Source organism: Schistocerca americana, chromosome 3, assembly GCF_021461395.2.
Source record: "Schistocerca americana isolate TAMUIC-IGC-003095 chromosome 3, iqSchAmer2.1, whole genome shotgun sequence".
Taxonomy (NCBI): Eukaryota; Metazoa; Arthropoda; class Insecta; order Orthoptera; family Acrididae; genus Schistocerca; species Schistocerca americana.
Window position 1 is genome coordinate 770,995,984 of NC_060121.1, and position 12,362 is coordinate 771,008,345.

The window sequence follows — 12,362 nt, forward strand, 5'->3', positions numbered from 1 at the left end:
CCACCACTTTAAAAAATTCAATTTCAATCTACAAAAAGCAGTCCATGCACATGCTGCTATCATGCTATTACTGAGAAAAGTGAAACGTGAATGATGTAATGTCATGCGAAGTGGACAACAGTTATTTGTTTACATCACAGAAACGAGGGCAACGAACTTTCCATTAACACGAAAAAAATCCGATAAAACTTCACCTTTCCTGACCAATGAAAGTTACTGTTTTCTAAACACGTGAAGCTTATTGTTAACAGTTTAAAGCAAAGTGAACGCACATTATTTTCATTACTCTCTCTCAGGTTACACTTTGTTTAGTTTGCCATGGTCAATTACTATTCAATCATTGTTTACTAACAAATCGGACAGTTGCACTAAAATCACAGAATACGGCCTAAAAAATAAACTACTTAAAAAACTGCACGATGTAAACAAATTACTGTTTTAATTACTGGTAATGACAAGTAAATGTAAGTTAAACACACACTGAGAAGGGTTTCCTTGTGACAAAAGAAGCCGTCACACTGCCCTTTAATAACCATCATACACGCTTCAGTTCCTCGAGAGAAATCAAATATATACATAACAAATAACTGGACACTTACTTCATCATCCACAGACACTGTCCACTGAAACTTACTTTGAATACAAAAGTCCTAGCACACTTGGCCATTATGTCAAATAACATGTTATATGATGCATTCTGAGATTCGTTCTTTACTACTAATTTATAAATATCTAATATTTTTTCTTTGTTTTAAAAGAAACGACGGACGTACCGGACGAGTCAGAAGGCCCTTGGAAGGAGTCAGTCATTTTCTGCCGCTTGTTTGGCGGCCCGTCGACGAGATGATCGGCCATATCTCCCTGTTTACCAAGCCGTGTCTACTAGCCTACACAGTATCGTATTTAATGGAATTTGAATCCACGACGCACGGTTCTGCTTGTTCCCGACAACATAAATAACACCTCAGAAATATCACTGGAATAGTTCGACGAACACTGCATCCCTCAAGGCACATATTAATACTCCAGAGTCAACTACTGAGCTTAATGAAGCCCCAAATTGGCGGATGAGCCTACACAGTCCCACTCTCCATCTTCCGACGGAACTGCACAATGATCCAAAAGTAAATCACCCACAATTTTTCAACATCATACGTCTTTTAACATTTATGGACCAAGTGCGGCGGCACAAAACACTTCACGTCTCTAATACAACGCACTAGCGTCCATTATTAGAAGGAAAATGACGGTAATTTGAAGAATAATATCCAAATTTCCACACGGTCCCAGTAACTCAAAATGGCGGCTGTTGATGAAAAGTTTTTCTACGCTTGTCAGAAAATTTCCGACTATTAATGAGAACTCGGGTCTGCCATTGGTCGATGTGCACCATGTGATCGCCAGGAGGGCAGCTATTGGCTTCAGCTCCTCACGACCGCCATCGTGACGTCATGTCAGGAGCCGATGATGCCCGAAGTGTAATTGGTGTTGTAGAAGAATCGGGGACCGCGCAAAATGTTTAGTTCTGTGAAGTATTAAAGGAGTTGATTTAAGCACTGTGCATCACTAAGAAAATATAAGACATAGGGACTACTGTTGTGTCTGTTTTAACATGCGAGTCTGTTGTAAATATTTATTATGAGAAGTTTTAACATGTCGTGCATCGGGAAGAATTACAAACGAAAGTGAAAAATGTTATTTTCATGTTAGCTACAGTTACGTGTGTATCTTGATATATTGTGATTTTGATATAGTAAAGTATATTAATTTTTATTGTTCATGTTTTGCCATTTTGTTGTTATATTTACGTAACCTGACAGTTTTAGTTACACAGCGTTTTATCGTGTAAGCTGTATAATGTAACAACAGATACGGTCTCCTCAGAAAACTGTTATTTCTTTCTACTGCAGCAGCATAGCATTGTTTGACGCAGAAAGCAGTGGTTGAAATACGGTGCCCAACAGAGTGAAGCGCAAAACTTTCTTGTTATGTAGTCCCAAGTAGTACTATAATTTCGGTGTGAAAATTCTGTCGTAGAAATGTTTAAACAGGAGCTTTGCAATATGACTCTCTTAAGATCATAGCAAATACAGGTTTCGTGATTTTATCGTAAGTGTGCAAGAAATTTTTTTTTGTCTGCTGAGGCTAATAATACCTGTTGGCAAGGCTGTGGCTATGAAACGACTATGCTGCCACTTCTTTAATATTCTCTACAGAAAATCTGGTGGCGTGTACTGAAGCCAAAGGTTTTAATTACTTTTTTGTTCTCAGCATTTAACACTTGTTACAAATAGGCATTAGGAAAATATTTTAGGATACATTTCAAGGAGAAGTTCTGTAACATAGGAGGGTAAGAAAAATTTCAGTGCATTCTGTTTCAAGCTGTGATGATGTAGCTTTTTATTTCATACAGAAACCACAATAAACTTCAGATCAGTTTACCAGTGTGCTAAGTATTCAGTTACTAAATCTAATGGCTCCTTAAAGCAGTGTGTACTATGCATACATTTCTTGGGTCAAGAGAAATGTTCAGTGCAAGTCATCGACCTTGACCAGTGACTTAATGTTAATGGCTGCCATAAACATAATGAACACATTAAAGCCAATACCAATCACATTAGTACAAGTTTAAATGCCAACTTATTCTGTAAATCATGAAGAGACTGAAGAAATGAATTATGAGATGAGAGAACTATTCATGATAGACTGCTGTGTGCTGTACATCAACCTAATATTACGTACAATGTGACACTTTTCAACTAATGTCATCTGTTGTATGCATTACGTACAATGTGACACTTTTCAACTAATGTCATCTGTTGTATGCTACAGTGCACTTCCCTTCACCCACCTGTAGCCTTCTGTCACCTCACCCTTCCCTCCAGATAGCTGCTTCCACTTTGTCTGATTGTTGCATTCTATTCCACGCTACCAGAGTTGGTGGTCATGTGTGTGTAAGATGTGCTTGCATGTGTGAATGAATATGTGTGTGGTTTTTTTTTTTTCTGAAGAAGGCTTTTTCCAAAAGCTGATGTGTAAGTGTCATTGTGGCGCCTGTCTGCAACTCACCATGTCATCTGTATGGTAAGTGACAATTTATCTTTTCGTTATGTTGTTGATATTCGAACCGGAAGTTTCTGTTGTTTGAGATCGTTCTCTCTCACAGACAGCAAAGGACTTTGAAAAGCAGTTGAATGGGGTGTATAGTGTCTTGAGAAAGAGCTTATAAGATGAACATCAACAAAAGTAAAACAATGATAATGGAACGTAGGTGAATTAAATCGGCTGATGCTGATGCAATTCAGACTGTAGGAAATGCAATACTAAAAATTGTACATGAGTTTTGCTATTTGGACAGCAAATTAACTGATGACAAGCAAATTATAGAGGATATAAAATGCAGACTGGCAGTAGCCAGAAAAACATTTATGAAACAAAGACATTTCTGAAGATTGAATCCTAATTTAAATGTTAGGCAGTCATTTCTGAAGGTTTTTGTCTAGAGTCTAGCCTGGTACTGAAGTGAAATGTAAACAACAAGCAGGTCAGACAAAAAACAATAGATTTTAGGATGTTATAGTATCAAAGAATGCTGGAGATTAGATGGATGACTAATGAGGAGGCACTGAATCAGATTTCGAAAAAAAAAAAAAAAAAAAAATTGATAGGACCCATCCTGCAGCATGAAAGAGTAGTATGTTTGGTAGTGGAAGGAGATAGAAATTGTAGAGGAAGACCAAAATGGAGAATACAGTAAACAGGATCAAAGGGATGTAGGTTGTGGCAGTTATGCAGGGATGTAGTAGTTTTCAGAGGATAGCTTAGCATAGAGAGCAGTATCAAACCAGTCTTTCAGACTGAAGACCCCAACAACATCTGCCTCCTGCTTTCCTTCATGAAGAAAGTTATAATGACCTCAACATGAGAGTTGAAACTTTAGCTTTTCACTCTTCCTTCATTCAGACTTGAGAACAGTCTTGAAATACTTCAGCTTCTTAACTGGAATACCAATTTCATGCAAGCAAATGACATGAGTAGTACAAGTTGTTAATAAAGGACAATGGCATAATGTACAAAGAAGTGCACTCAGAATAGATGAGACTGACGTGTACAGAAATTAAAATAAATGTCCTTGTATGATGATTGATGGTGCGCTGTGTGAGATAAAATGCTGTATGAAGTACAAATAGAGAACATGTACTGGGTGTAAGAAAAGGAGCAGGTACTCGGTGGAAATGTATGGTTCTTCTTTACAACAAATGGGAATTGTCCCACAGCATACTAAAATGTGGAATAAAAGCATTCAGAGCACTATCTGTCCAATCCATGTGATTTCAAAAATTTCCAATAGGTCTTTTTCGGAGTAAATGTTTATGAGGACAGAGTGATGACGTAACTAAAAACATGGCTGCAACAATTATTGAAGAAATAAAGAATTGCAATGTGGTCATAACCGAGGGCAGAAATCAAAATCTTTGACTTATCAGAACGTAAGAAGCCAGCTTCAAAAGAGAGGAACTTGTGGCATCACAACAGGAAATCCAAAGCTATTGTGTGTGACAGAACATGATTTGAATGAGACATGAATTGAACAGATGCAAGCTACTGTCAAATTACTGTTGGGCATATTACAAGAAAAAAGGAGATTGTGCATATAAGCAAGAAATTGAACAAGGTTCCAGTCCTTAAACTTAAGTGGATAATGAGTTTAGCAATTCTAGCTCTGTACCTTAATAATAGACTTGTAAACATACAAGAAAGTTGTTCTGACACAATACAAGCACCAACAAAAAATTTTGTCATCGTCGTCATGCCGTTAGAGTACTAATAAGTCATAGTAGAAATTACAAGAAGTCATGGTGTGGTGATCTTCTTCATGCAGTTAGCGCACTAATAAGTCATAATAGAAATTACCAAGAAGTCGTGGTGTGTTGGTTCTAGTATTGATTCTGTACAGAATAGCACTAATCAATGACACCTACAGTCACTGATATCCAGCTTTTTTTCCCACACACTCTGACATTCCCAACAAAACATGGACATGTTGCAACAGCTATGGATTACTTCTTTTTAAATCCAACTGTCTTTCATGAAATTGATGTGAGTCCATAATAAATGGATCATCTGACCATGGCTTCTGTCATCATTCCAATCAATCAACTTTAGCTACAAACGGAAGATTTCAGTTTCATGGACTCATAAATACATACTCAACCATCGTTTTCAAAGAGGACACACAATAGACAAAGTTAATTTTCCCTGAAAAATGTAGCTACAACACATTTCCTTATTCATTCATCCATCCAGGGATCGCCACGAAATAGGCTTTGTCATCATCGTACAGTGAGCTCAGAAGATACATAAGCACAGAATATATAAGTATGCTTTTATGAGGATAGAACATGTGTTCAGCTGTGGCCTTAATGAAGGAACCATTTGCCTGAAATGATTTTGGAAAACCTAAATCAGGATGGCTGGACAGAGCAAACTCCAGCCTCCCGAATATGAGGTCAGTGTCTTGACAGCTGCACTGCCTCATTCAGGTGGTCCCTGTTGTACAGCATTCTATGTTTTACACACAATTTGCTCCAGGTAACTTATATGGAAAATGTAGTTTTGCACTTTATTGCTACTCATATTGGGAACACTAGCTGATGACTCTTGGACCGCTAAAATGTTGCTAAGCCTCTTGCACTAACTCCATTTCATTTGGAAAACTGATTTCAAGTCTGTCTGCAGCTATGCCCCACGCACATCTTCATTTCCTACCCTCAATTTGCCTGAAAAACTGAATCATCAGCTTCCCTCGCTTACCCCCCCTGAGTGGAAAGATGATGAGCTCAGGAGAATGTCAAGACATTACTGTCATGCACTAGGTCATGGCACAAGATTTTCTTGTAAAAGCATTACATTGTGATCATGTAATAGGTTGTTGTAGTTATCCCCTTTCATTACTAACAACTACTCTGCGTCCTCTAAGTAATCTTTAATTGTGTAGTATGCATTACTATTAAGAATATTTTAACTGCCATTCTAAGCAGATTTCATTTTTGGGTCAGTTTGTTATACAGTTTTGTTCCCTGGTAGAAAATGCTAAATTGGGTGTGTTTTGTTTTTATTTGGTAAATGTAAATCCAGAGTGGTCCGTTTTCCGAGATTATGTGTAGAAATATTATTGAAATGCTTAGTAACAATAATATGGAAAAGATAGATTGCTGCCCACCACATAGAGCAGGCATTGAGTCCCAGGCAGGCACAATCAAACACTGCTAAAATATGTAAGCTTTCAGACAAAGCTCTTCTTCCGAAGCAGAAAACACATTCACACAAAGCCACTGTGTCTGTTTTGCTGAGATCCGACTGATATGCACAACAGATTGATGGATGTACTCACTTCGTGCTATAGGGGTAGACAGCTTTTAAATACTTCTTTAATATGAACCTGACTGCTACTTGTAATTATTGTTCTTACCATCCTTTTGTGGCCAATGTTTTGTGCCTTTGGACCACAGAAAAAATCCCATAGCTAATAACTGAGTGTAGGAATAATATGTCCCCACAATACACTAGCTATTGCAAACAACCCTACTTTCATTTGCAATAAAACTAGAACCAATACAAGTGAAATCAATAGGAAGTATGACCAAAATATAGAATGAAAGTATTTATTACTAGGTTAATCCCATAAGTAAGGTCTCATTTTTTTTATAAGTACATAGGCCTGTTTATTTCTACAGTGATGTACATCAGTTTACAGCTTGAATATTTAGCTATTTTTCAACATACTCACCATTTTTGTTGATGCATTTTTCTAGATGCTGTGGCAGTTTTTGTATGCCCATGTCATACCGGCTCACCCCGCCATGCTCTTCATAAAGTTATGAACCTCTTCTTTCACCTCGTCATCGGAGCTGAATCACTTTCCAGCCAAATGTTCTTTTAACCTACAGAACAGGTGTTAGTCACTGGGCGTCAAGTCAAAACTGTAGGGTGGGTGGGTGATTATGTTCCACTGAAACTGTTGCAGGAGAACAACAGTTTGCCGAGTGATGTGTGGGTGAGCACTGTCGTGGAGAATGTGTATGCCCTTGCTCAATACTCCTCTTCTCTGGTTCTGAATTGTCCGTTTGAGTTTTTTCAGAGTCTCACAGTACCTGTCAGCATTAATCATGGTCCCAGCAATTCAGCTCCAACGATGAGGTGAAAGAAGAGGTTCATAACTTTCTTAACAGCATGGCGGCGAGCTCGTGTGACAAAGGCATACAAAAACTGCCACAGCATCTACCAAAATGCATCGACAGAAATGGTGATTATGTCGAAAAATTGCTAAATGCTCAAGCTGTAAACTGATGTAAATGATTGTAGAAATAAACAGGTCTATGTACTTATAAAAAATAGGAGACCGTACTTTTTGGGATTACCCTTGTATTTGATGGAGAAAACCAGCTGTAATCAATACTTAAAGCAAAACCATAGTATTCTTCACCAAGTTGTCAAAAAGCATAAGCCATGCATCACACACATGAATTGAAGAAAAACAGTTATGCAAATGGTGCCCAACTACAAGGTGACAGTAGCTGTGTGACGTGATGATAAAATCAAATCATTGGCCACAATATTCAATGAAACAGTAGCAGATAGTACTGGGATGGAAAGTAGACCATTGAGAGATCTGTTGGATTTACTTAGACAAGATTTGCAGTCTACACCAGTTTTGCCATCTTAGCTGTTAAGAGGTATTAAAAAAATCATCTGTTCTTCTGCTCATGATGGTACTGTACTCAAACTACTAATATTAAGTGTTGTAGTACATAAAGTTAAGGGAAGGCTACCACTCACCTATAGAGGATCGATGCGTGGAGCACAGTAATGCATAGCAGATAATAGCATTCACACTAGATTTTTTCTAGTAATTGTACACATATTCACACCTAATGCACAATGAGTCCACCCTTAGGCATAGAAATGAGTGTGTGGTTGTCTGTGTGGCTGTGAATGTGTTTATTGTTGTGTTGGTAGTTCCTCCCTTGATTTCCTTTGTAACCAGTTGATGAGTCTGGCAATACTTTCTGTAAGACTGAAATTTGCAGTGTTAATGGCTGTTTGTAGAAACGGAGGTAAGTATTTCATTTTAATTCTGTTCCCATCTCCTTCCAACTTCTGACAGAATATATGAGAAAGTAACTTGTAATGGACTATTGAATCATGATTCTTCAAAAACCCTGTGAGAAACTCATTAGCCTTCCTTAAAAGTTACTCTTTAGTGAAAGCAATATGTGATTGCACAAACTCAATTCTGATAGAAATAAACATTAAAATTGCCATGTTGAAATTTTCTGTGTCCATTTCAAGTGTTTTGAGTGAATTTGTCATCAAACTTTGCAAGGAATTTTTTTTTATTCAAAAAATATGATATTAAATGTGTCTCCAGTGTATGGATGAAGTTGTATGTCAACAACATAAAATAGATGCTACCACCAGAATAAAACATAATTTCATAATGGGTAAACCTTAAATATGGTGTCCTGCAAGGTTTGGTACTTACTTCACTCTAGATCTTGACCTACATAAATTATATACCCAAGACAGTCACGAACTGTTCCAAACCTGTGATGTTTGCTGCTGATCCAGTGACCTAAACACAGACAGCATAATAGTGGAACCTACTTATAAAGAGTTCAAAACAAAGAGCTTAATTCAAAATCTTACAAAAATTGTATAATTGATTGCAAATAAAGCTGACTAACAGATTTCACAAGTAAGTATCAATGGGCACGTGCAATATTACTAAATACCATACGTGACATTGTTAGTCAGCCACATAAATGACAAACCAAGGTCACACCATCATGTTGAAAGGCAATATTCCACATACATCACATTTGGAAATTTCTCCCATTTTGTTGACCTACAGATAGGGCAGCTAGCATACATTGTGTGTATTTATTCAATTGTTTCCTACTGCGTAAACTTATGGGGCAGCACAGTTATGGTCAAAAAAGGCATTTGTTATAATCAAAAAGAATGCCATGTATGTTGGGTAACCAAATTTCTTGCAGAATCCTGTTCTCAAATCCAGGAATTCTTACTCACGATACACTCAACTCCCTAGTGGTATTTGTGCTAAGATGAGTGAATTTAGGTTGTACTGTGAAATACACAACCACAGTCTAGAAATAAAAATAATTTCCCAGTAGATTACATGTCCCCTCTGTATTCAGGTGCAGAAACAGATTGTCTGTTGATATGTGACAGAAAACTGGAAATACCCCAGATATACAAAACCAAAGTGAAGAGTTCCTTATTAGCCACTGCTTTTGTAATTTAATACAATGTTTAGACTCTTGGATGTACTTAATGTTTAACAATGACATCCATGCTAAAAAAATTTAACTTTTTCGGAACAGTGTGCATTATTCTGCTCTGAAGTAAGTAAACTTAAACATGTACTTCTGCTTGTGTCTGTGTATGTGCGGATGGATATGTGTGTGTGTGCGAGTGTATACCTGTCCTTTTTTCCCCCTAAGGTAAGTCTTTCCGCTCCCGGGATTGGAATGACTCCTTACCCTCTCCCTTAAAACCACCATCCTTTCGTCTTTCCCTCTCCTTCCCTCTTTCCTGATGAAGCAACCATTTGTTGCGAAAGCTAGAATTTTGTGTGTATGTTTGTGTTTGTTTGTGTGTCTATCGACCTGCCAGCGCTTTTGTTTGGTAAGTCTCATCATCTTTGTTTTTAGATATAAACAAATACTTACTATGAAAGAGTAAATTAAAACAGCAACTTAGTTTCATAAGTGAAAGTTATTTTCTAAATAGCTTCAATCCTGCTAATATACACATTAATAAAATAATCTACTAATAATTTTGGTAACTATTTTATGTCAGTAGTTGCTGAATTAACCTGTAGTTATTGTTTCTGCCACTTAATGTATAATTTAACTTACTCCACATCCCTGATGGCTCTGCTCATTCATGATGGAAATTATGGAACATGTATGGGTAAGGTAGACTTTACTTAAATAGGTATCTGTCTTGGTTATTCTTTGGCTCAATGCTAGATTTCAGAAGATACATATGTTACATATGAATCTCCTTGAATCATGATCAGGTTTAGTTCAGCCCCATTTGTTGCATAAAATTCGTATTTTAGGCATACAAACACATTGCTGCAAAGTTTTTGAAGACAATGGCTTCACAGGGAAGTAAAGTTCTTGAAAAAGTCGAACTTGCTGTACATTCATTTATTACCACGTCAGTATCAATTTGAAACACGAATACTGATATACTGTCCTGGATAAAGTGTTACGTGACATGTATAAATGCAGAGCTTCAGGGGTTAATCAACAAAATGTGGTGAACACAGTGGGTTTGATTGAGGTAACACTTCTCTCATGGCATATAGAGTGTGGTCTACGTATAAATGTTTCTGGCAAGAGGTTACTAGCATGGCTGGTTTCCAGAAGCATTCTGTGTAACCAGAGGGCTGTCAACAGTCCTTGTGATTCCCAGTATTTTCACTAGGCTGTTTGTAGGCTAAATTTTTTTCAAAGTCAAAGCTACCTAATAACTTTAGACACAGTTTCTATAATCAGTGGACAAACAAAAATGCACCTTGGACTGTACAAAGAGTAGCAGTCATAATATAAAATATCCTGGCAGATTAAAACTGTGTGCCCGACCGAGACTCAAACTCGGGACCTTTGCCTTTCGCGGGCAAGTGCTCTACCATATGAGCTACCGAAGCACGACTCACGCCCGGTACTCACAGCTTTACTTCTGCCAGTATCTCGTCTCCTACCTTCCAAACTTTAGAGCAGTTGCCTGCGAAAGGCAAAGGTCCCGAGTTTGAGTCTCGGTCGGGCACACAGTTTTAATCTGCCAGGAAGTTTCATATCAGCGCACACTCCGCTGCAGAGTGAAAATCTCATTCCGGAAGTCATAATATATTCGGACTTTTACAACAATATGTAACAAACATATTAAAGAAGAAAGATAAATTTCTCATATTGCTTCAGGATATCGAGGAATTTTGCAATAAAATATAACAAATATGTTAAATAGGAAAGCCCGTGTGAGGTTGATAGATCCTCCATCGGGCGCCTCCCCAGGTGGCGAATAGGGGAAAGCCTCCCAGATATGGGTGGCACCGAGGAAATCAAATACTCGGGGCGGACCAAAACTATCACATCCTCGAGGATAAGTACCCGGAGTAAAAACCGGCGAAACGAAGAAAACTAACACAAAAGCCCAGACACGTCTGTGTGGTAACCACCGGTACTCTGGCCAGCGTCTGTCACCAATGGTGCGGCTGATGCGAGCTCCAGGAACTGAAAATCCCTGGTTCTACCAAACTGGCGCAAGCCAGACGAATTACAAGCATAATGGCAAGTACACCTAAAAACAACATTACCCCAGGTGGACGATCCACCCGTCGCAAGACGGCAACCAGGCACTCGGATTCTGGGGGACCTGGAGATGTACTAAAGGGCGAGTCGGAGCGCTCTGGCAAACTACCCAAGAAAACACACACATACTTTGGCACCTTCAACATACAGACACTAATACAAACGGGAAAATTACACAATCTAACAACGGAACTCACCAGTCAAAAGATCTCGATCCTAGCGCTACGAGAAACAAGATACACGGATTCAGACACAATAGACTACGGAAACTACAGATTCTTCAATAGTGGAACCAACAGGAAAATCGGCAAAGGAGGAGCACTCCTCAGCATGGCCTTCGCAGTAAACAAAAACATCCTAGACTCAGTAAAAGAAGTCAACGCGATCAACAACAGGCTCATGACCATGCGAATCAAACACGCCAACAAGAACTACACCCTCATCAACGTACATGCCCCCACGAACGCAGACAACAAGGACAAACCAGAAGAAACAGACAAATTCTGGGACAAAATCGAAACCACCCTGGCAAAAATACCCCAAGACAACGCGAAAATTCTACTAGGCGACTTCAACGCACAAATCGGCAGAGAAAAACGCTACAGAAAAACAGTAGGAAATTTCCCTGCACACAAATTCACCAACAAAAACGGCACCAGACTGATCGAACTCTGCCAGCAAAACAACCTCAAAATCATGTCATCTTCCCTGATGAAAAAGCCCAAGAAACAAAAGACGTGGCGATCACCAGTCCACTCACTAGGCGAATTCCAGATAGATCACGTGGCAATCTCCTATGAATACCAGAAAGAAATCCACGACGTCCAAGTGAGAAAAGGCGCCAACATAGATTCGGACCACTACCTAACAAGAATCAAAATCAAACTCACACCAAGAAGACAACACAAAAAGAAATTGACCTCACCGAAATTTGATACAAGAAAGATCAGAGAATCG

At 38.5% G+C, this 12,362-nt stretch overlaps 1 protein-coding gene across 1 annotated transcript in view; it reads right to left on the reverse strand.

Annotated features, from left to right (window-relative positions):
* LOC124607056 (histone acetyltransferase p300) overlaps positions 1-1,294 on the reverse strand; it is a 169,866-nt gene extending 168,572 nt beyond the window's left edge. Inside the window, exon 1 of the mRNA XM_047139232.1 lies at positions 774-1,294. Within this exon, the coding sequence (XP_046995188.1) occupies positions 774-855 (82 nt within the window). The 5' untranslated portion in view covers positions 856-1,294. The remainder of the gene's footprint in view (positions 1-773) is intronic.
* Between the last annotated feature and the right edge of the window lie 11,068 nt (positions 1,295-12,362).